Source organism: Lampris incognitus, chromosome 11 (genome assembly GCF_029633865.1).
Source record: "Lampris incognitus isolate fLamInc1 chromosome 11, fLamInc1.hap2, whole genome shotgun sequence".
Taxonomy (NCBI): domain Eukaryota; kingdom Metazoa; phylum Chordata; class Actinopteri; order Lampriformes; family Lampridae; genus Lampris; species Lampris incognitus.
In genome coordinates this window covers 27,737,932-27,761,999 of record NC_079221.1, presented here as the reverse complement: position 1 = coordinate 27,761,999, position 24,068 = coordinate 27,737,932, and the positions used below count along the sequence as shown (strand labels likewise).

General features: G+C 40.6%; 1 protein-coding gene across 1 annotated transcript in view; it reads left to right on the top strand.

The window, feature by feature from the left end:
* Positions 1-22,367, top strand: part of mphosph8 (M-phase phosphoprotein 8) — a 54,722-nt gene extending 32,355 nt beyond the window's left edge. The window contains exons 8-14 of the mRNA XM_056289420.1: positions 9,073-9,213; positions 9,565-9,651; positions 10,924-11,078; positions 12,193-12,344; positions 18,451-18,575; positions 18,687-18,770; positions 19,617-22,367. Of these exons, the coding sequence (XP_056145395.1) occupies positions 9,073-9,213; positions 9,565-9,651; positions 10,924-11,078; positions 12,193-12,344; positions 18,451-18,575; positions 18,687-18,770; positions 19,617-19,658 (786 nt within the window). The 3' untranslated portion in view covers positions 19,659-22,367. The remainder of the gene's footprint in view (positions 1-9,072; positions 9,214-9,564; positions 9,652-10,923; positions 11,079-12,192; positions 12,345-18,450; positions 18,576-18,686; positions 18,771-19,616) is intronic.
* The last annotated feature ends 1,701 nt before the right edge of the window (positions 22,368-24,068 follow it).

The window sequence follows — 24,068 nt, the reverse complement described above, 5'->3', positions numbered from 1 at the left end:
AACAAAACAAATTAACAACAGAATTAACAGTGCTTTATTTTCTCATGTCTAGAAAGACTGTTACTTTTAATCATTAACCCATGTTTGTATAATTTAGTTAATTTAGTCAGTTTGTCTTAATTTCATGTGAGTAGCTGCACTAGAAATATGTTAAATGAGGAAAAAAAATTGTTGAATACTTACTTCCTCCACTGTATGTCCTTTGGATCAAGTTATCCATGAACTGATGCATGAATATAAACTGGAAAAAAAAGGGTAGAATCAAGGACAATTCTAGCTTTAGCTCAGAAATGTACAGTTTAGATGTTTGTTAAATGTTAGATTACATTTATATTAAAACCATACATTCATTGAATCGTGGCAGAGGCTCTCTACTCATCTAAATGTTTAGGTCATTTAGTTAACTTAAAACTTATTTACCCAGAAGGAAATTGTCATCTGCCAAACACTGATAAATTATGGCAGGTAAATTTTATTGTCCTGCAAGCTACTATGGCAGGAACTTAACAAGGTTCGTATCTGTTCTGAAGCACCTTGGTGGATTAAATCTGTAAATATGGCAGCTGAAATACATTGGACACCACTGGTCTCTGACTAATGGATAAAATGTTTGTCCCCTGCTTTGCATTTAGCCAAGGTACCCTTCAGTGGCTGTATATTTCTAGAGAAATTTCTACTGAACTCTCCCTCTCTAATGGGACACTCATCCAACTTTATTATCCTTATCCTTACTATCCTTGTGGATGTATGCTTGTCCTGTTTGTGTCGCATCAAAGCTGATAGATAAATGCAGACTAGCAAACTTTGGCAACCACTCCCTTCAAAATGACAGCTGTACATAGACCGCTTTACTCAATTACCAGATGTCTGGCACAATTGTCATATGGTAAACTTGCTATAGCCAGTAGCCTACATTATAGATGACCACTAATAAAAGTGGTAATGGCTTATGTTTTCTGCTGACATTAGAGAATTAGGATCTCCATGTGAATACCCCTTGTATACACATGGATACAATGTTGAAACATGCTTTTTCTTTAAGTATCGTTTCAATAAGTTTCTAATTTCTTTATTCTAATGGTTATTTTTGTTCTTTTATGGTATTAAGCTGTAGAAAAGTATGTTTTTACTTTTGTATCACTACACAGTAGTTAAGAGAATTTTGAGACATTTGATAATATGTATACTTTTTTTTCAGAATATGTAAGGACAAATTATACAACTTGGTATTCTTTTTTATCACATTGATATTGACAAAATGATTATGTGGAACTTGGTAAAACCTGCAGCATGAATAGTGCCATTCAATGGCAAAGTCACCCAAATGGGATTGGTTTGTGTGTGTTGTCCAAATTTGGCTACTCTAGAAAAGAAACCTTTCAGTTCTATGGTCCAAACAGGGTAGGACTTTTACACTTACTCCCAGTGAAAGGCTGATATATTTTGGCACTGAATGGTGCAGTTGTTTATTCTCACAGCTACCTTGTTAGGTACAGGGGCTGCATTTTTAAGAGCTTTGATGTTTTCTGTCTTTTCTCACAGTTTTAATTTACATACATCAAAGAAGTGATTAAAAAACTGGAATGCTAGAAACAAAAGGGTGGCATTTTTGAAGGTATCTTTCCCTTCATAGAGGGGGCTTGTAAAAGCATCTCACCAGATCTTTTTTAGGCTGGTGAGAAGGCAGAGGTAGCCGGTGAATGCTATTTTTTACCAACTACTGTGGCCAGTAGATTGACAGTTTCCTGCCCTGGTGTATGCGGAGTCAGTGCTAAAGACTAATTAATCAGGGACTTCTCCCTATCCATTTTAACTTCAATTTGCTATCCCATAGTCGGCATTTGCTACTAATTGGAGGCATGGTCGCACAGTATTAACAAAGATCTACAGCATTTTGTTGTGAATTCTGATTCTGTTGGTGTCACATATAAACCTTTGTCCCTTGTATATTCCTTTGTTGTTGGTGGAGTTAGCTCCTGAAACGGGGAAAAAACTTTTTTAGGCACATCTGTAATATCAATCAGATGTTATTATAACCAGGATTTGGTATTGACAGAGGATAAACTATGTAGGAGTTTTAGCCAGTTCTGTTCCCATGTTATTTCTGTACATTGGATAGAGTATTATCATAGCTCTTGTATAATTACACAGTGTGTGTCGCTCCTCACCCTGTTATAATCATGTTGCCTTCAGTTAACGCTGTTCATCATTTACTGTATGGAATCTATATCTCCGGCTTGGACAATAAATTTCTTGGCTTTAACTTCTAAAGCTGTGTACAACAAAGACCTTGTTGGGTGTGTGTGTGTGTGTGTGTGTGTGTGCGTGTATATTTTTGCGGTTGTGAGCAATCTTTCAGAAACTCTTTTGGGAGGGGAGTTACATTTTTGCTATTGCACTCAATTTGTTGGGTATGCCCAGAAACACGTGATCAACAGCTTGATGCATCACATACTTAAATGTACTGCTGCCATAGTTTCTTCATTTTGATAAAACACTGCTTGACACTTCACAGAAAACTGCTTAAGTATTTTTGTGTGTTGTTTCCATAAAATGTTTTACTTGCTCCTTTGACCATATTTTCGGAAGTATCTCGCTATTTCTCTCCAAGTTTGTCCTCGACCTGCCGTCACTGCTGTTTTCTTTGATTCACAATGCATTATGCTAGAGTGAAATGGTTTCACACCACTGATGATTCAATCACCAATTGTTTGGTGTGCACCAGAGTCTGATTGAGGCATTCACACCTACCAAATGAACCACACCAATGGCCAGGGTGCTCCAAGTTTGATTAGACCAAACTAAACAAGTTAGGTGTGAAAGCACCCATCTTTTTTATGAAGCAAAAGAAACGAAATAATATACACAATGAAGTAGTTTTGAGTCTGCACTGTACAGAGTTCTACATTTCTTTGCTTCCTTTTATTAAACAGTTGGCAAAGAATCACTGGACAACATTAAATTCAGATCAAAAAAATAGTGGAAAGAGGGTTTTGGTGAATGCATAATTCAAAACAGGTTCAACAATTCTTCAATCCAGACGTTTTTTGTTTTTGTTTTTGTTTTTTTGGATTTTGAGATACTTTATTGATCCCCGTAGGGAAATTATTTCTCTGCATTTAACCCACCCTAGCTGTGTAGATGGAAGCAGTGGGCAGCTGCCATGCAGCGCCCGGGGACCAACTCCAGTTCGTCTTGCCATGCTTCAGTCAGGGGCACAGACAGGAGTATTAACCCTAACATGCATGTCTTTTTGATGGTGAGGGAAACTGGAGCACCCGGAGAAAACCCACCGCAGACACGGAGAGAACATGCAGACTCCACACCGACGACCTGGGATGACCCCCAAGGTTGGATTACCCCAGGGTTTGAACCCAGGACCTTCTTGCTGTGAGGCAACAGCACTAACCACTGTGCCACTTACTGCCCAATTGCTGCCCAAAAAGACAATTCAGTGTATCTAACAAATGGTTCCTGTTAGGGATGCCCCCCGAAACCCGGTTCTAAACGGGAACCGGTTCTATATTAGTAAAAACCGGAGCATTTTTAAGATCCGACGTTTTCGGCTCTGCTATCGGTAGTTGGTAGGTACTCGAGAAATCATGGAGTGAGATTTATGTTGTGGCAAATGTGTTTTTCGAGGAATTTAAACGTCGCAAACATAATCTTGTTTGCCATTTTCTCCATCTCTCTGTCTCTCTCTCTTACTGCGCAAGGGGCGGGGCTGTGCTGTGCTCCACACACTCGCTCACACACGCACAGACAGCTCTGCTCAAGTGCTCATCATGGTGGAGAGAACTAAACGTTCAAAAGTTTGGGTATATTTTTCAAAAGTCGATGACAACAACGCTCGTTGCCACAAGTGCAACAAATCATTTGCCAGTAAGGGTGGCAATACAAGCAATCTGTCGAAACATCTTTTGTCGAAACATGGTATTAATCTGCAGAAATGCGGAGTTTTCGACTGCTTTGCTCATAGTGTTCCATCCATGTCCACTGCAGGTAAGCCGTATGAGCCATAGATACGGAGTTAACTAGGCTAATAACGAATTATTACGAATAGGCTAATAAATAAAATATAATTGCTTAGCTAATTGTTTAGCTGCAAATATTTGAAAGATTTCCCAACTTTTTGTAGATTGTCACCATGTCCCAGCCCACCTCTCCTCCCTCTACCACCATCGGTCCCAGCCAAGCCCAAAGTCCCTTCACGCTAGCAGCTAGTGAAGGATGACGGAGGATAGGGTGAACGAGTGTCACAGGGCTGTGACCCAGTTTGTTGTCAAAGGCCTGCACCCCTTCTCTACAGTGGAGTCCAAGGGCTTTAGGTAACAACTAATCAGTCAGTGTATATTGAGTTTTTTTTGAATACATAGTTGTCAAAAAGGGGAGTAGCTTTGTTATAAGTTATTGAAGCAGCTATTCCCACCACTCCACACAAATTTACAATAATTCAATCCTTTCTTTACTTTAGGGAGATGACCAATGCTCTCAACTGCAAATATACCCCTCCCTGCAGGAATGTCCTCAGTAACACACTGATTCCTGCCTGGTATAATGTTGAAAAGGCCAATGTTATCGCAGAGCTTAAAGATGTGCCAAAGTTAGCCATTACAACTGATGGGTGGACCAGCTTAACTCAGGACCACTACCTCACGGTTACAGCACATTACACAAGCCAAGGCAGTGTGAAACAAAAGGTGCTTAAAACCAGAGCTGTTTACCAGGCACAAACAGGAGATGTAGTGGCAGAGGAGATCACAGAAATTCTTGAAGAATTTAGCATAGAAGTTGGCAAGATTGTAGCAGTGAAAGTCGACAATGCTGCTAATATGGATGTCTCCATAAGGAAACTCCCATGTCCTGAAAATCGGATGCTTTGCTCATACACTGAACATAGCAGCGCACAAAATCTATCAGATCAGTGCCATTGACAGGTGGGCAGGAAGAATCAGGGCAGTGGTTGTCTGGATGAAGAGGTCATCCATGGCTAAAACAGTCCTGAAAGAAAAGTAACAGCTCCTAGGTAAGAAGCCAGTTCAACCTATTAAAGCATTTTTTTTAAATTCCCAATCAAATTTTAATTAATTTAATTATATATTCAAGTGTGCTGTGATGAAAAGTTTGTTTGTTTCAGACCTTCCCCAACACACAATGATCCTTGATGTGAAAACAAGGTGGAATTCTATCTTCCTTATGGTAGAAAGATCATGGAGCAATACCCAGCAATCCAAGCTGCATCCATGGACCCACGACTCAGGAAACAGATGGAAAAGGACAAATTGGGCCGGCTGAAAGATGAGGATTTCCAGAAGGCTGAGGAGTTTGTACAACTCATGCGTGTCATGTACACATCCACCCTGTGCGTCTCCAGTGAACAAACTCCCACCTGTGGCCAAATCCTCCCAATCCTCAGGAAACTTGAAGACCATTTCACAGTGCAGGAGGAAGACACGCTGTTTGTGTCGAGCATTAAAGAGAAGGTTTGGGGGAATCTCTCTGGACGTTACCAGGAAGACACCATCCTGGCCTTCCTACTCGAGGCGACAGTGATGGACCCCAGGTTCAAAGGGAAGATGGAGAGTGATGCCACCTGGGACCGGTTGAGGGAGGCAGCTGTAGCAGAGGAGGAGGGCCACACAGAGGAGCAGGGCCACACAGACCAGCAGCAACAGGAGTCAGAAGAAGAAGGAAAGGAGGAGACAGCCACTCCACTCTACAAACCAAGGAATGCCTTGGAGGAGCTGTTTGCTGATGAAGATATGGAGCTACGGACCACCATGCGGCAGAACACCTTGTCCGTCAGTGAACGAGTTGATCACGAACTCCAACTCTACAAAGGCCTGCCTTCCATCCCCATGTCAGAATCCCCTGCTTTGTGGTGGTGGGAAAAGAGAGGTACTCTGCCCCTGCTTACACAGCTTGCAACCACCTACCTCTGTGCCCAAGCCTCCTCCACCCCCAGTGAGAAGGTCTTCTCTACAGCCGGGGACACTATAAGTCAGGAGAGATCACGACTCCTGCCGGAGAAGGCAGATATGTTGATTTTTCTGCAGAAGAACTGTTAGGATAATGTTCTAGGTTCTTGTTTGTTTGAACTTCCGTTAGCCTTTTGCTGTAAAAATTAATTTTAATATATATATATATTTTTTTTTTTATCTTTATCTACTTTTATTTTTTTATCTTATTTGTTGTTGTTGAATGTTGAATGTTGATTATAAAGTCTGTAATTCAGACGCATTTAAAACATTGCTGCTGCTGTTGCTGCTGAATAAATATTTGTTTATATTTATATAAAGTTATATAATAGAATAATAAAGCAATGTCGATTCTGTTCTTAATTGTCTTTTTTTTCTTGCATAATAATCAAAAAGAACCGATAAGAGTATCGATAAAGTACCGAACCGATAAGCAGTATTGATAAGAGTAGTAGTATCAATAAAATCCTAACGATACCCATCCCTAGTTCCTGTAACATTTTTGCAAGGGCGGAACATTTAAATGAACATCAAATTGACAAGTGATCTTTGATTTTCACAGGGGTTCTTTTTTTTTGTTTCTTTAAACTTTTTAAATGCCAAAGTTTCATGTCATCCGACAAATTTTTCCACACTGAATTACAGTAGATTAAAATGTAGAATCAATTGAAACTTAAGCTCTCAAACTATGTAATACCTTTCCAAGACACAAACACACACTTGTGTATGAAGTGGACACATTGTTCTCTTTTACTTGTTCTGATTTTTTTTCCTCCATGTTCTTTGTTGACATTTCCCCAAGTTCCAGAGGTGTAAAAACCAGGTCCAGAAAGTAAAAGTCTAAACCATGTATTTGCTCTACTCATGCACTACACCAACAGATTCTAGTCATCGACACTCCTCAACTAGGTAGGGAAAACTAGTTAACGAAATCAGCTGGTTTAGTAACATGGTTGGAGCAAATACACGGTTTAGACATTTACTTTCTGGACCTGGTTTTTACACCTCTGTCCCCAACTCAAACTGTACAGTTTGGTTTTGTCAGCGAGAAACAGCTCTCTCAGGCACTCGCGAGCTCTTCATGCAAGTACAGGTCTGCAACCAAAAGCCTGCTCCTGCAGCACGTACTGAAGAGGAACATGCTGTTTTTTGTCCATTTCAGAGACCATGATGGAATACCTCACATATTCCATCATGGTCTCTGAAAGGTAGGTATATATAGGTACATTATAATTTGTGTTAATTTACACACAGATTTTCAGTCAATCTGATATGCAAACGAGCCTGTAGAATAGTGAAGTTGGCACTACTGCTTCTTTGCACAGGCACATTGCATTTACAACATTTAGACATTGCCTGTTCAAATTTTAATGAATGCTTTGCTTTGATTATTGGCTACTGAAGGTACAATATGGAAATAGACTACAATTCTACGTCTTCCTCTATTTCTCCATTATGTCTTGGCCAAAGATGCATTTCAGTGAAAGTTCAAATTGAGTCAATACAGGCAGTGATACAGAAGTAACAATGCTCAAAAAATGATTCTGACTAGGGCTGGGCAATATATCAATATTGGTATTGTGATTTAAGACTAGTGTTGGGCAAGGTACTTTCAAAATGTAATGTATTACATATTACCAGTTACTGTATAATATCACTGTCTGTGTACAGTAATGCTTTACTGATTACAATACTTTTGTGTTACTTTCACTAATATAACCGTATAACTGCAGAAGTACAACTAGGCATTATAAAATGAAAGAGTGTCATGTTTCATAGCTGGTAATCAAAGCACAGAAATTGTAAGTTTGTTGCGGTTCATTACAAAACCTGAGGTGGATGATATTGCGTATCGTAATGAAGCCATAGACCAGAAGCAGCTTATGTTAATTGCTATATTAACAATAGTGTGATGATATAGAACAATTCAATAGCCTAGACCTTTTTAAACAATGAATGGCCTTGGACACAGGGATGGACAGACAAAGGATCAGAGTCTGATAGATTGTCTTTATGCATGCGCAATAATCCAAGTAAGAAAAATTACAGGAAGTTGAATCAGTTCATGTGGACACAACGTTTATTGAGAGAAACGTTTCATCACTCATCTAAGGGACCTCTTCAGTCTCAACTGACTGCAGGTATCCCCACCCTTATAAACAATACAGTGGCATAACGACTGAAAACAAAGACTGGTTTCGTATGCAAATTGCCATGAGCATTAACTATAGTTTCATTGGCAATGTGTACTATTCACAGAGGATTTGGCAATGGTTGCAATCACAGCATTGTAAGATGGCGTCAGATATATCTTAAGTACGTAAGAGTACATCTGTCGCCATCTTAAGTTAGACTAATAAGAAGCAGCATATCACTTTACTTTTCTTATAATCAGGTTTATTAACTAATGTTTACTCCATATTTCCATCCTGCACACTACAGAGCAGTGAGGCTCCTGGAGAAACCAGCTTTGGCTATCAAATATCAAAGATTCTAGACAAATATACTTGCCTCATCTGCATGATCACAAACCTTTGGAGGGAGAATGGCTCTCCAAAAAGCATTGGATAGTCGGGATTCCTATGCATCCTGGAAAATTAGGAAATTTTTGACTTGTTTTCTAGTCATGGAAAACACCTGGAAAATGATAGAATTGATAAAATATCTTGGTAATATTATTTAGGTAATGGGAATTTGTAAAGTTAGATTACAAAATTTTATTTTTTGGCTTATTTAAATACAGAAAAGTAAAAAAATATTTACAAATGCATAAACTCGTAAAATAAGCAAGCCTTCATCCATTAAATCAACTGGCTTGCGCAGAGGATCACAGATGTTTTGGGCTACTCTGATAGCATGATTTATCACAAATTCAACAGTGAGATGTCAACATTAGGGCAAGTGAGACATCACTTCCCCTCTTTGTTGCGTTATGGGGAACAGCAACGAAATTCAACATACAAATTATTTTATATTTAACCCCTACCACACGGTTGCAACCAAATCACCTAACCAAAAACAGATTAGTGTTGTTCACATTTAAACGCCTTTCATCTATAATGCTGCAGCTCTTTGCCTGTATGTATGTCCATAGGACTCCAGTGGTATGTCCCTGAGCATGCTGGCAGCTGCAGGTGGTCAGGACGACATCCTCAGGCTTCTAATAAAGAAGGGAGTGAGGGTGAACGGGCGACAGAAGAATGGGACCACGGCCTTAATGCATGCTGCTGAAAAGGTAACATAGCACCACATATCACAATTTTACTTTGTGCAAGGGATAACGGCAGCATTTTGATATGAGCAATATGAATGATTTTACTGAGACCACTGACTATTTGATATTGGTCAATATATTGCCACAAGATTTTGTTCTTCAAATTATCAAGATTAATATCCAGTGTTCATAAGGCTGACCACAGTAGCCTTATCACAGCCTTTTAATTTCTTACCACAGACATGATAATTTGGTTTTATCTTTTAGCCGTAATAGTGAAACATGTTTTATGGGATTGACAATGCACTTGATGTAGGCTACAGTACACACACTCAACACTGCTACATTGGTGTCACACCTTTATCCTCTTAGAACTTCCTGACGACTGTCGCCATCCTTCTGGAAGCTGGATCCTATGTCAATGCCCGGACACTTGGAGGGGAGACGGCTCTAATGAAGGTATGCATTAAACCTAAAATACCTGCAGTAACAGAAAAGCACATTGTTTTAGGTATTTAAACTGATGCTCTCCTTCATGGTGACTTGGGACAGCTGCAGCAATCATGTAATTACATGTGGAGATGTTTCAAGAATAATTGGTACACAGGACCTTTTTTAATAGATTGTTAGATGTTATTGTTATTTTATGTTCTTTTATGCTCTTTTTTTGTCCATGTCTTTGTGTTTATATGCATTCAAAGACAAATGTCTAGTGTGTGTGTGTGTGCGCGCTAACTTGGCTGTCAGCTAACTTGAACAGTACATAGAGTGATCTTCAGTTCGTAGATAATTAGCATTGCAACAAAGAATCTAATGGTAATGGGTGCAAAGTTTAAGTTAATTTATTTAACACTTTAAAACACAAGCGGAGATAAGAGTAATAAGATGAATTCAAATATATTATACTTTCCTAAAAAATAATTAAAACGAGCCCTGAGGGTGAGTTCATAAAAGCAAGCTAGAACAGTGCCCTAAGAACGTTCCTGTTCCAGAAGTGTTTCAAAATGTTATTTAACAAAAAACATAGAGTGAAAGTCATTGTACTCCACATTTTGGTCATGGGCAGTGGATAAAACATAAATCTGGATTTGATTCAAACTCAGTAAATCCACAGTGTATGAAGTTTAATGCCCACTCAAAAAAAATGTTGGTACAATATTGAAACAAGGGACCAGCACTTTGTAAAGAAGGACAAGTGACTCATTCACCATCCTGTAGATTTACGTGGAAACAAACTGATAATCACTGTCAGATTTAAGGCTATAGCAAATCCAAGAATATCCAAATCACACTTTTTTGTAATTTCTCATTTTAATGGTTACAGTCTGTAGGACTGGATTTTCCATGGACTATGATACAGTGAACACTCAAGAAATGGTACAACATTCATACCTACATGATAATTTTGGAAACAAATTTTCCATTTGTTCATCCATTCATCTTTGGATTAAAGGGTATAACCTAAGATCAAGGTACCGCTGAATAAAATTCTTAGTGTTGTGAGTGAGTGTGGAGTCGGGTGTCTTGGAGTTGTGGCTGTCATTCCCTGAGACATGTCTGACGTGAGGAGCCCACATGACAAATCCAGTGACATATTTCCTCACCTGCACTATGTCCCTTTGACGCTCAAACTAGGCTCCAGGCATGACACCACGCCTTTAAAAGCACAAGAGATAAGTTGCACCATATCCTGGGTTTTGTGTAAATATCCCTTCCTCTCCTCCACTCCAGGCCTGTAAGAGGGGTAACACTGACATAGTGCGCCTCCTACTGGAATATGGGGCCGACTGCAACATCCTGTCAAAACACAAGAACACTGCCATGTACTATGCTAAAGTCAGCAATAATATGACGGTGTGCGATCTCATCAAGGACCACATCAACATGTGAGTACACGTCATAGCTTCCACCCACCCACATCACCATCTATTAACAGAGCCCCATCATGCAGTATTAGGAGTCAGTTTGTCAGTGGTTACCAGGGACATGCTTCCAAATTGGAGGACAGATGATGCTTCTCTTTTCATTTATACAGTATCACTTCTTTGTCCAAGATCCTGTTTTTTCCCATTTATGTGTTAATTCCAATACTTAAATGCTAAGAAATTGATTGAAGTGTTAATCAGAACCCATAAAAGTTTGTGTACTTCATATCCTGAAAATAATCCAAATTCAGAATTTTAAAAAGTAGTTTACAAAGCAGTTTTACGAGAAAAGAACACAAATGATCAAAAAGAGTAAAAGATGTAAAGGTCAAACTGAGCTGTGCATAACACCTTTTCCTTGTGTTGTTACAGCACATAGTTTGTTTGTAAATGTACGATGAGTTGGAGATATTTTCATGAAGTTTTTACTCAGTAATAGTCAGGACTCAGGCTGCTTTTCCAGGGTTACTAAACTGGATTTAGGGTAGTACAGAGTGTTCCCAAGAATTATTCAGAAAATTCCCATTTTGCTATTTTTCAACCTTCAGAGCTTGTAAGGAATGGTCTGGTGGTTATCTGTGTGTGCATGACATTAAAGTTTTGCTCTAATTAGAGGCATTAAATGACACTCACTCCTGACATTAAGACAGGTGCACAGGGAGGAACCTAAAAAAATGGTTTCTGCAGCACAGTGTGTGTATGTACCCTATGTAATAGATTGGTAGTTTGTAGTATGGCACTCTGGCTGAAGATCGCTATTCACTGGGTTCAGAATCATGAAATCAGAGTTCTTTACAGCTAAACCCTCTCATTTTTAAGTGTGCGTCTGTCTTGTTTGCTCACCATTTTAGCACTCTCAAATGATTCCACTCTTCTTTTTTTAATTTATCTCCTGTTTTCTTCCGTCTTACCCTCTTTCTCTTTCCTTTTTGCTGACTGTATAACCTCTATATCTTCTCTCCATCTCTCATCTATCTGTCACTTTCTCTTTCCTTTGTTTCACTCTATTCTTTTCTGCTTCTGCTCTCTTTCTTTCTCTCCCCATCTCTCTCACTCTCTTGCTCCCTTCCTCCAGGTTGTCTAGTGTGGCTGAGGACACCATCAGGGCATACTTTGAATCTCGACTGGTCCTGTTGGAGCCAGTGTTTCCTTTGGCCTGCCACAGATTGTGCGAGGGACCAGACTTCTCCATGGAGTTTGGCTACAAGTCCCAGCAACAACTAGAGGGTAAAACACCAACACACACGCACACAGCTTGGCAGGAGTAGGATGGGTTGTGTCCGGGTTTAAGAGCTTCTCCCTTTAACCAAATTCTCAGGGTTCAAACCATGTGTCACCAAGGAATGTTCCCTGTAGAAGTGACCTTAAACAGGACACACGGAAGCCCCACCAGCTAAAAAAAAAAAAACAAAACAAAAAAAAACAGTTGACTTGCACCGTGACCTCTTTGGAGAGGGCATTGTGTAAACAAAACCAAGGATTAGTTAATCACATTATTTTAAATGACGACAGTCAGGTTCAAAGAACAATTTTCTATTCTAAGGTGGGACTGTTATTAGTGTAGATGGGATAGTTTAAGAACTGATGCTGTTAATTGCATTACGGTTCCCTTTTTTCAGTTATTTTTAAGTTTAGCTGAAAGGAAAGCAGCCATACTAACATGTTTGTGCAAAAGAGAGAAAGAGGACAAAACAAAGGTTAAAACAAAAACTAGTGGATAAACAAAATCTAGAGCAATTTTAAACATGAAAGGAGTCATTCCAAAACAAGATAAGCAATACCTCAAAATATTTTTGTTTGTAAGTGAAAGTCTCATTTTAACTCATAATTAAAATTGCAACAAATAAACTTTGGCAGCCAATAAATTATTTTGTCAATGTAGGTGTTTTTTGTTTTGTTGTTTCTTGTTTTTTTGCCATTGGGAGATTAATCCATATCTAGTTTTGTACCATAAAGATATAGTCCTGGTTCATTGGTTTCTGTACCTGGATTATAATCCAGGTAAGGAAATCACAAAGTTGAATCAGTTCATCTGGACAAAACGTTTATTGAGAGAAATGTTTCATCACTCACCTAAGTATCCATGGGGATGGGGATACCTGCAGTCAGGTTTGTAGACGACACCTGGGTTAAAATTAAATCTCAGGATGGACCATATTTCACTGACCACGTTAACTCTGTGGACAACCACATCAAGTTCACCAGGGAGGATGTGGAAAAAATGACAGATTAGCCTTCTTAGACTGTGAAATTGCAATTGGTGATGGGGGACATTTGATTGTTGATGTTTACCGTAAACCAGCACATACTGATCAGTACTTAAGGTTTGATTCTCATCATCCACTGGAGCACAAACTAGGGGTCTTCAGTACCACCGAGCTGACAATGTCCCCATCCACACAGCGGCTGGGGAAGGGGAGAAATCCCACATTAAACAGGTCCTGGTTAAGTGTGGTTATCCTAACTGGACGTTTGTCAAAGCCAGGAAGATGCCCAAACAGTGCACCAACCGGTTGAAGAGAAGAGAAGGACAACAGCCGCTTAAGCATAAACCAGTGGTGATTCCGTATGTGGTGGGCATTTCAGAACAGTTGAAACACGTATTTATATATATATATATATGTATTTTTTTATAAAAAAAAAATTTTGTAATAACAAACAAAACAAAACAAGAACACATTTATGAAGGAAGCAATTCAATTAATAAATCAACCCAACCATAAAAAGGAAAAGGAAAAAAAAGAAGAGAAGAGAAAAAGAACAGAAAAAAAGGGAGGAGAGGGGGGCATTAATCAGGAGACAGATTTAAAAGAGTTAAAAAACATTAAAAAGGGTTGCCATCTGCCATAGAAGTTATCAGAGTTACCTCTCGCAGCATATTTGATCTTCTCTAGTTTAATCATAATAATCATACATGAAACTTATATAGCGCTTTTCTAACACTCAAAGTCGCTTTACAATAAATGGCGGTGAAACAAGACAACAGATAAACACAGCACAAATATACAGGGGTGGATGGGAAGGGGGGCTACGAGAGGGAGAAGCAGCAACCACACATGACGCCAGCAGTACTCTGCGCTTAAGAGGACATGGTAGCCCTGAGCCACTGAGTGCTGGAGGGAGCTTTGGTAGACTTCCAATGGAAACGAAGGTGGTGTCTCCCCAGTAAGGAAGTGAAAGCTAGAACATCTAACTGCTTAGAGGTGAATTGGTAGTAGCCTTCTGGGAGCCCAAATATGGTGAGACTTTTATAGTTTTTGAAAGTATTTTTGAAATAGTATCGCAGTAGTTATGCCAAAAACAAGATAATAATGGACAGAAGTAGAACATAGGGGTGAGATTGCAGGATGAAGCATGACATTTATTGCAACTGTCAGTGATATTGGGATAAATCTGTGACATCATGCTTTCGAAAATGAACCCTAAATAGTACGCCGACCTCTGGAGCTTGTTCAGAAAGCTGCAGCTCGTCTGGTGTTCAACCGCCCTATGTTCTCCCACACAACTCCCCTTCTCATGTCCCTACACTGGCTCCCAGTAGCTGCTCACATCCAGTTTAAGACTCTAGTTCTAGCCTACAGGGCAGTGAAAGGAACAGCTCCTTCCTATCTCCAGGCCATGGTCAAGCCCTACACCCCCGCCCGACCACTTCGCTCTGCTGCCTCGGGACGCCTGGTTGCCCCGTTGCTCAGAGGCCCTTGCTGCCGATCGACCCGGTCACGGCTCTTTTCTGTCCTGGCCCCACAGTGGTGGAATGAGCTCCCCACTGATGTCAGGACAGCAGAGTCGCTGCCCATGTTTCGGCGCAGGTTGAAAACTCACCTCTTTAAGAACTACTACCCTGTTACTTGTTCTTAGCACTTATTGTATTCACTCATTAAAAAAAAAAAAATCTCTTTCTTGCACTTTTACTTTAGCACTGGTTTTCCTCTTAGATGCTTGTTTAGATGCACTTATGACCACTGGTGACTAGTAGTTCTCCTGATTTCTTACGTTAAATGCACTTATTGTAAGTCGCTTTGGATAAAAGCGTCGGCTAAATGACTGTAATGTAATGTACTTTGAACTGTATGAGTGCGAGTCGAGCACAAGTTGAGCTTGTGTGAATTTTGTTAAGAGCAACGTTCCACCAGTCGTCATCCATGTTCAAGCCCAGTTCAAGCTCCCAGGCAGCCTTGACTTTAGTGGCTGGTGAACTGTTACATGACAGAAGTTTGTTAAAAACCTTCACAATGAGTGACTTTTGATGGGGATCGGGACTGAGAAACTCATCCCAGGGGAAAAGTGGAAACAAAGATTTAAGGCAGTGCCTAATTTGAAAATAACGAAAGAGAAGGTGGGAGATGAAATTCACATGATAGATTTGCAAAACTACGAAGGATACCGTCCTTATACAGATCTTTAAAAAATGTCAGGCCTTTGTCATGCCATACAGAAAAGGTGAAGTCTGTAGACGAGAGTCGAAATAAGTGATTCCTTAGTACAGGAGCTAAAGTGGATGCTGAAATAAATTTAAAATGCCTCCTGAACTGATACCAAATTTTGAGGGTGGAACGTACCACTTGGTTATTTGTAAAGCCAGAGGGTTGGTTGGAATAGGGGAGGTAAGCAGAGCCATTAGGGTAGATGAAACACAGGACTGTGCCTCTAACTTGCACCATGGCAGATCCGTTGAATTAAGCCAAAGTACTTTTTTTTTAATGTGTGTCGCCCAATAATACATCTGGAAATTTGGCAGAGAAAAGTCCACCATTGAATTTGCATCCCTGAAAAATTGATTTACTGATTCTGGGTGCCTTTCCACACCAATAAAAAGCCAGAAATGGCTTGATCAATTGTTTAAAAAAAAAAAAAAAACGTTTCGGCAGAAATAGGGGCAGACATTGGCACAGAAATAAGAATTTGGGCAAAATATTAATTTTAACTCTGTTAATTCTACCAATCAAAGACAAAGGTAAACGAGACGTGTATTTTCCAAATAACATGTCTCAGTTGCTTTCAAACCCCAAAACACGCTGTGCCAGAAATTGGTCCACCCCAAGGATCGGGTCCCCCGACACAGACAGAGCAATATAGTTTATACCATTAAGTGGCGGGAGGAGTGCCGTGAATTGTACATCGGGAAACCAAACAGACACTGACCAAGAGGATGGCACAACACAGGAGAGCTAACGTGTCAGGCCGGGACTCTGCAGTCTACACCCATCTACAGGCCAGTGGCCACTCTTTCAAGGATGAGGATGTGCACATCCTTGATAGGGAGGAACGCTAGTATGAATGGGGAGTCAAAGAGGCCATCTATGTGAAGAGGGAACGACCATCCCTGAACTTAGCGGGGGACTAAGAGTATGTCTGTCGCCATCTTACAATGCTGTGAATGCTACTATTCCCCAATCTTTGGTGAATAGTACACATGACCATTGTAATTCCAGTTAATGGTCACAGCAATTTGCATATGAAACTGATTGTTATTTTCAGCATTATGCCACTGTATTGTTTATAAGGCTGGGAATACCTGCAGTCAGTTTAGCCCGAAGAGGTCACTTAGATGAGTGATGAAACGTTTCTCTCAAATCTATCCAGATGAACTGATTCAACTTTTTGTAATAACTGAAGTGAGGTTTTGGAATAATGCCCAAACGAGCAGTGGAGTAGTGCAAACATTTATGGCCCCACTGACGTATGTTCGCACCATAACAACAATCGCAATTTTCTGTTGAACTACTCAAATAACCACAACAAACGGTTCAATAGCCATTCTACTCCCATTCAATTTCTATGGGTGGTACAGTATTTTCAGTTGTCGTAAGATTAAACAGTGCCATCTAGTAGCCTAAGCTAAAATGCAGTGTATTGGTCCAACAAAATTACATTGTAGAAGTCGCTTTTGACTAGTAAGTCGCAGGACCTGCCAAACGACTAAAAAAACAAAACAAAAAACTGCAACTTATAGTCCAGGAAATACGTTATATATGCACACACACAGCCCATAGGCATGCACCACTTACTACTCTCATTCACATAAACTCGGTTGTTTCTTGCAGCATAATTGCAGACCTTACATCATTTCATTTCCTTACCCTTCTTTATATACCAATCAGCCAAAGCATTAAAATCACTGACAGGTAAGTGAATAACATTGATTATCGCATTACAATGGCACCTGTCAAGGGGTGGGATATATTTGGCAGCAAGTGAACAGTCAGTTCTTGAAGGTGATATTTTGGAAGCAGGAAAAACCAAGTGTAAGGATCTGAGTAACTTTGACAAGGGCCAAATTGTGATGGCTAGATGACTGGGTCAAAGCATCTCCAAAACGGCAGGTCTTGGGATGTTTCTAGTATGCAGAGGTCAGTACCTACCAAAAGTGGTCCGAGGAAGGACATACAGATGATGAACCAGCAAGTCATGGGCGCCCAAGGCTCACTGATGTGCATGGGGAGCGAAGGCTAGCCCATCTGATCTGATACGACAGAAGAGCTAATGTAAGTGAAGTTGCTGAAAAAGTTAATGCTGGCTATGATAGACGGGTGTCTGAACACACAGTGCATCACAGCTTGCTGCGTATGGGGCTGCATAGCTGCAGACCAGTCAAAGTGCCCATGCTGACCCCTCTTTACCACCAAAAGTGCCTACAATGGGCACATGAGTGTCAGAACTGGACCATGGAGCAGTGGAAGAAGGTGGCCTGGTCTGATAAATCACGTTTTCTTTTACATCATGTGGATGGCCGGTTGCATATGTGTCGTTTACCTGGGGAAGAGATGGCACCAGGGTGCACTATGGGAAGAAGGCAAGCCGGCGGAGGCAGTGTGATACTGTTGGCAGTGTTCTGCTGGGAAACCTTGGGTCTTGGCATTCATGTGGATGTTGCTTTTTGACATGTGCCACCTACCTAAACATCATTGCAGACCAGGTACACCCCTCCATGGCAATGGTATTACCTGATTTCAGTGGCCTCTTTGAGCTGGAAAATGTGCCCTGCCATACTGCAAAAATTGTTCAGTAATGGTTTGAGGAACATAAAGAGTTCAAGGTGTTGCTTTGGCCTCCAAATTCCCCAGATCTTAATCTGATCGAGCATCTGTTGGACGTGCTGGAAAAACAAGTCCAATCCATGGAGGCCAAACATCACAACTTCAAGTACTTAAAGGATCTGCTGCTAATGTCTTGGTGCCAGATACCAGAGGACACCTCAGAGGTCATGTGGAGTCCATCCCTCGATGGGTCAGAGCTGCTTTGGCGGCAGGTGGTGTAAATGTTTTGGTTTATTGGTGTACATCTCCCTCTCTGTCATTCCCTTGCTCGCCTGTTCTTTATGTCCCTCCTCCAGCCTCGGGGATCCTCCTCTTCGTCTTCCACGCCAACTTCCTGAGTGAGATCTCAGCCAGGCTGTGCGGCCCATGCAGTGTTCATGCCGTGATACTCAATGACAAGTTCCAGCTCCCCATATTCCTGGTGAGGTCTTTACCAAAACAACGCTTCTAATGTGGATAAACACAGCTATAAGGCATATGTATACATACAAGCAGACACGTGCATTGTGTTCCTCTTTCTTTCTCCTTCCAGGACAGTCACTTCATCTATTCCTTCAGCCCAGTCCCAGGCATTAACAGGCTATTTATCCGTCTGGCAGAGGCACCCACAGCCAAGGTGAGAATGCTAATGTCACACATCTGCATATGCGCATGCACACTCACACACCTGTCAGTAGCCAAAGTCAATGTGCATATGTAGAGCCAAGGCAGTACCACGGTTTCCTTTCTGAAACACCACAACCAAAAGAGCTTCACGTTTTTTTTTTTTTTTTTTTAATTTTAGGCAGTAAAACTGATGCGCTTTTCCACAGTAACTTTCAGTATGTGCAACAGTGGGTTAAAGCTTCAGCTTTAAGATCAGTCATTTCAACCAAGTTTTCAAATTTTCCTTGAAATGTAAGAATAATCATGGAAAAAGAAGTGATGGGGAGAGTGAAAAGGAGCTGAAGTGAGCAGTAGAGAGAATTTTCATCACAACCACCAGCCTTTTCCAAAATGAACCCATGTTGATGATAAATTTTAACCTATATTATTAGCTAAGGTCCATCTTGCCTTGAGAAAAGGATGAAAACTTAATTTCAGACAAGTTGCTTTAATGTGTTGGTATGCGGCAATCAGCCTCATTCATGGACATTTGCTTGATTTTTGCCAGCACCCAGAAAAAAACTACTTGTATAGAAGACAACTAAACTTCCTTTTTAATCTTCTTTGTTAACTTCAGACCCACTTAATGTTTTGCTCTTGGTTTTCATGGTAATTCATGAGTTATCTGGTTTTTTTTTCTGGACTGTTGCTAAATTGTTGTATGGAACCATCTCTGGTGCACTGTTATACACTATACCAGACAAAGAACTGTACTTTCTTAAGAGGTAGAGGATTTTGATTTAAGAAGCCTGATTTATCAGTACAGGGTTTGATCCCCAGTGTCCTCTCCTCCCCTCCATATCTTATCTCTGCATAGGTCAAGCTTCTCATCTGTGCATACAGAGTCCAGCTACAGTGATGCCTCCCCAGGCCAGGTCAAAGGTTACACTAGGACTAACAACACATCAACTCTTGGGAACTCATTCAGACACACAAACAAACATACACACACCAGACACACATGCAGCCACAGTTGAAAATCTTTGCCAAGCTCATCATCATCTGAAGGTGGAGGATCTTGTCAGACCACAGCCTACATTAAATGGAATTAAAATCCCTCTTGCTTGCAAGAAACTGTTTTTCACCCTTCAAGAGCTGCAGCTTTATGATGACATCCTGGTCCTGTCCACATCACACCTCCATATTCACACTAGACTTGATGCACAATCCAGGGATCTTGTGAGATCAGCGCAGCAGTTTACATTTGCGCAACACTTTGCACAGCTATGTCCATTCGTCACTGACAGCAACTGCTGGACGTGCTTTCTGGGTGAAAGGCGGGGGCCATTTTGCAAAATATTTAACAGAAACATATCGACTCCCCCCTATCCTGCTGTGGTTCCCAAGACTAAAAACCCCTCCTGGATTGTGCCTTCCTCCAACTCGTTCCTACTTTTTTGAGTGTGTATATGATATATGCGTGTGTTAACTGTTTATAAGCCTAGCTTGTGTGTACATGTGCATATCTTTGATGTGTCGTTTGCAGTCTGGGTGCATTTTGAGAATGATTTTTTTTGTTGAGGGGGGGTGTTCAATGTTTTCATTTTGTTTTGGACCAAGCAAATGCTTTGCCCAATATTTTGATTGCACATCTGTTGATGGCATTTTACTTAACAGTGACCTTCATCCAGTGTGTTCACCTGCACATTTGGAAGTACATGGTAGAACATATAAGTGCTTATTGAACACCTGTAATACTTTCAAGGTTGTAACACATAACATTTTGTAATTATAAATTGTACAACTGTAATTTTACTCACATGTTGTTGTCACAACCCTGTAAGTCCAATATAACAGACATGTCACTTTAATACATTATACTTAGAATTGTATAGGTTGATGCACAGGTTAATAAACTGGAAATGAGGTCATTGCAAAATATCACCTTTTAATTAATGAAGCAGCTGTATTTGTTTTACCTACCCCTACAGATTTGCCCATTATATTTTTGGTCTGTACATATCCATATATATTTTATCTTTGGGATTGATGACTGCTAACGTTTTGTTGCTTTTTACCACCGTAGGAGTGGTTTTAAGTTATTAGGATTGTATAGTGCAAAGCTCTGTTTGTTTTTTCCTTAAAGGCTACAATGTCCCACCCAAGGCTGCCCAGTTATTTCACATATGGATTTTCAAAAGAAAAAGCTTCGGAATTGATGATTAGTGATGGGATCTGTCATTCATGCTCGATACAGCATCAGCACAGGCGGTTCTGTTTACTAGGCCTCTTTTGCCTACTGTGTCAAGCAAAAGTCACTTTTACACACCCCTTTCCAATCTTATTCAATAGGATCAAATGAAGCAGCTGAAATCAACTTGATATACATACTATAGGCCTAATGTGTCATGAATGCACCAACATTTTTCCAGTGCAGTTCTCATGTGCACATCTTATGTCAACAATGTAACGTCACTGAAGAACAGTACAGCGCGGGAACATATTTGTAGGTTAATGTTTGTTGTCTCCTGCAATATGAAGGAATTACTGTCATTGCTGGGATGTAATTTTAGAGGATGAGGCCTCTACATGCTGCCTTAATAGCCATATTTTTCAAGTCAGTTCATGTTGTGATTCTTTGCTCAACTGTATAAGTTGAGTAATATACTGGTATATGCCTCCCTGAGGCATATACTGGCTGTGTTTATTCAGGACTGTTAAAACCAACGGTAAAGTGTCAACAGCTTGATGATGGCCATAATTATGAAATAATTCCACATATTGCCTCTTCTCCTCAAACAACAATCATTTTTGTATTTAACTGAAGTTTACTAGCTGCCTGGGTACCTAATAAAGCAAAGTGTAAAAATTACACAGAACAAGACGACTAAAAATTTATGCAGCAGACAGAAACCCATCAGACCCTCGCATTTAATCTTGAGTCGTGGCACAGTGGTGATTGCTGTCATGTTTTATGATTTCGAGGTTGGGGTGAGTGGACATCCGTACGGTGTGTTGCACAAGCGTTATGGTGATGATTTCTGATTCAAATCTTTGGGGATAAAAGACTTGATCATAGCGGGTGCCTCGAATATAGGTTGTTAAAGTCGCAGTACAGAAGTCCTTTTCAAGGGTGAGGATATTTAAATCTCATAGCACGACTACACACCATGGACAGCCTGCCAGCTCATTTGGAGATGGAAGCCAAAGCAAATTCCATCTCGGAGCTCAAAGTCTGGAAGCAGTGTGAGTGGGCAATCTTCCCGCAAATTGCGATGACCAAATCTACCTCCACAAATCCATGTTTCTTTTTTAAAGATGTTTCGTACGTGATTCTTGATTTCCAGGGCGATATTTAAACCCAAGATATTTTAAAATATGAAATGTATATCCCCTTCCAATTTAGGCCAGACCAGAATGGGAGTCGATAGCTTAAACTGGTGCAATAAAAAGTCATATTAGTGAACACTTAATCTTGTTTTTCTTGAAGTCCCCGATTTGTGTTATCGCAACCATAGGTCATTTTGTTCATCTTGTTTCCCTTCTAGAAGTTACCAATGATCGTTTCACCCTCTGTATGCCTGGCACAGAATTGGTTCAGTGTGCATAGAGAGGAATAGTTAGTGAACGTGACCATGCTGTCTCTGTTGGCTCTCCAACCTGTCAACTTTTCTATATAGCACTATCTTAACACTTTATAAAAAGTGAATATGTTTCTATATTGGTGCCTTTGTTTCGTCCTACATCATTCAGACTGGCTGTTGCATTCAAATGGACAAACTGTGAGTGCCAGACAGATTCAAGTGGGAAGGTGGACACACCACATGCCTGCAAGATCTTGTGGCGTGTCAGATCCTTTTACTGAGCAGTCTTGTCGAGCATCAAAGATTGGATAAGTGAAACAACCACACTTAAAGACAACCATTTGTATGCTACCATTGCAATCTAGTGGCTTTTCTTCGCATAGATTCATAATTATTGCATCAAAGCTGGCGAGATTAGTAATAGTGTATAAATTGTCTTGTACATATGTCTGCGATATCTTGGATTCAAGTCAGGGTCCCCTGCTCTTTTTTTTTCTTTTTCCAGTCATGCCATTACACCTAATCTTCCTTAGATGTCAGTACATCTTTGTTGGATTTTTCCCCCCCTCTCTACTGTTGTAGGGTCGTGTCTGGACGGTAACTGTAGATTTGCAAAACTCGCAGCGTTTTTAGCCTGTGCGAGAGTTTCGCAAATCCGGAGTTACCATCTAAACACGAGCCACGAATGCTGTTTTATTCTGTGTAACTCAATAGCTGGAGCATGGCACCAACATTACCAAGGTTAGGGGTCACATGGCCCGTTCCAGCCACAATATGGACGGCAGAGGAGGTTTCTATAAGACAACAGTGCTTCACCAAAAAACAAAAAACTTAACACGTACCACATAAAACATCTCTTTTAGATGCCAACATTTCATTAGAATGACCATTTCCTCTGTGAATCAAGTAAAATAAGTGTCACTGTTTAAATAAAGAATGTGTCGTGGGTATTGCCCAACACAGCGCCCTCCACAGGTGGCACGGGGGAGTGTTCTGCTTCACTAACCCAATGCAAGTGAATTTAAGTTGACTAGTACCTCACACGTTGTTGATTGGACAGTTGTGATTTATGGCGCATGTTAATGCCCACCCAGTGAAGCAGTGCTTCATCTAGTCTTTCCTCAACCTGAAAATGATTGACACCCGTCTAACCAATCGGAGAACACCAGTTCAGCCGTTCTCCAATCGTCATCATACCTTTTGATATTCGAAGCGTGGTGAAAGATAAATATTAACCTAAGATAAATTAGCGATTACTATAGTAGTTTTTTGTGGTTCTTGTGTATATATATTGTAGCGAATTCGGGGGACAACGCAACCACAGGAACTGCCGCGGCCGGGAGGCGAACCCGTATCGCCCGCACCGCAGGAGACATCGCTAACCGCTCGACTAAAGGGTCGGACTCGCCAGCCAGCGGCCAGCGTGTCTTCTTATCCATGCACGTTACAATACACACACACACACACACACACACACACACACACACACACACACACACACACACACACACACACACACACACACACACACACACACACACACACACACACACACACACACACACACACACACACACACACACAAAATTCACTGGGTCCATGGTGGTCTCAAAAGTGCTCAACAGGGTAAGGAGCAGAAATAGCATTTTCCCGAAACCGTCAATGGTGTTGATAGAAGTGCTCAACTAATGAGGAGCGGAATATCAATACAGATGCAGGGGGAAAAAAACTTTTAATACATAGCA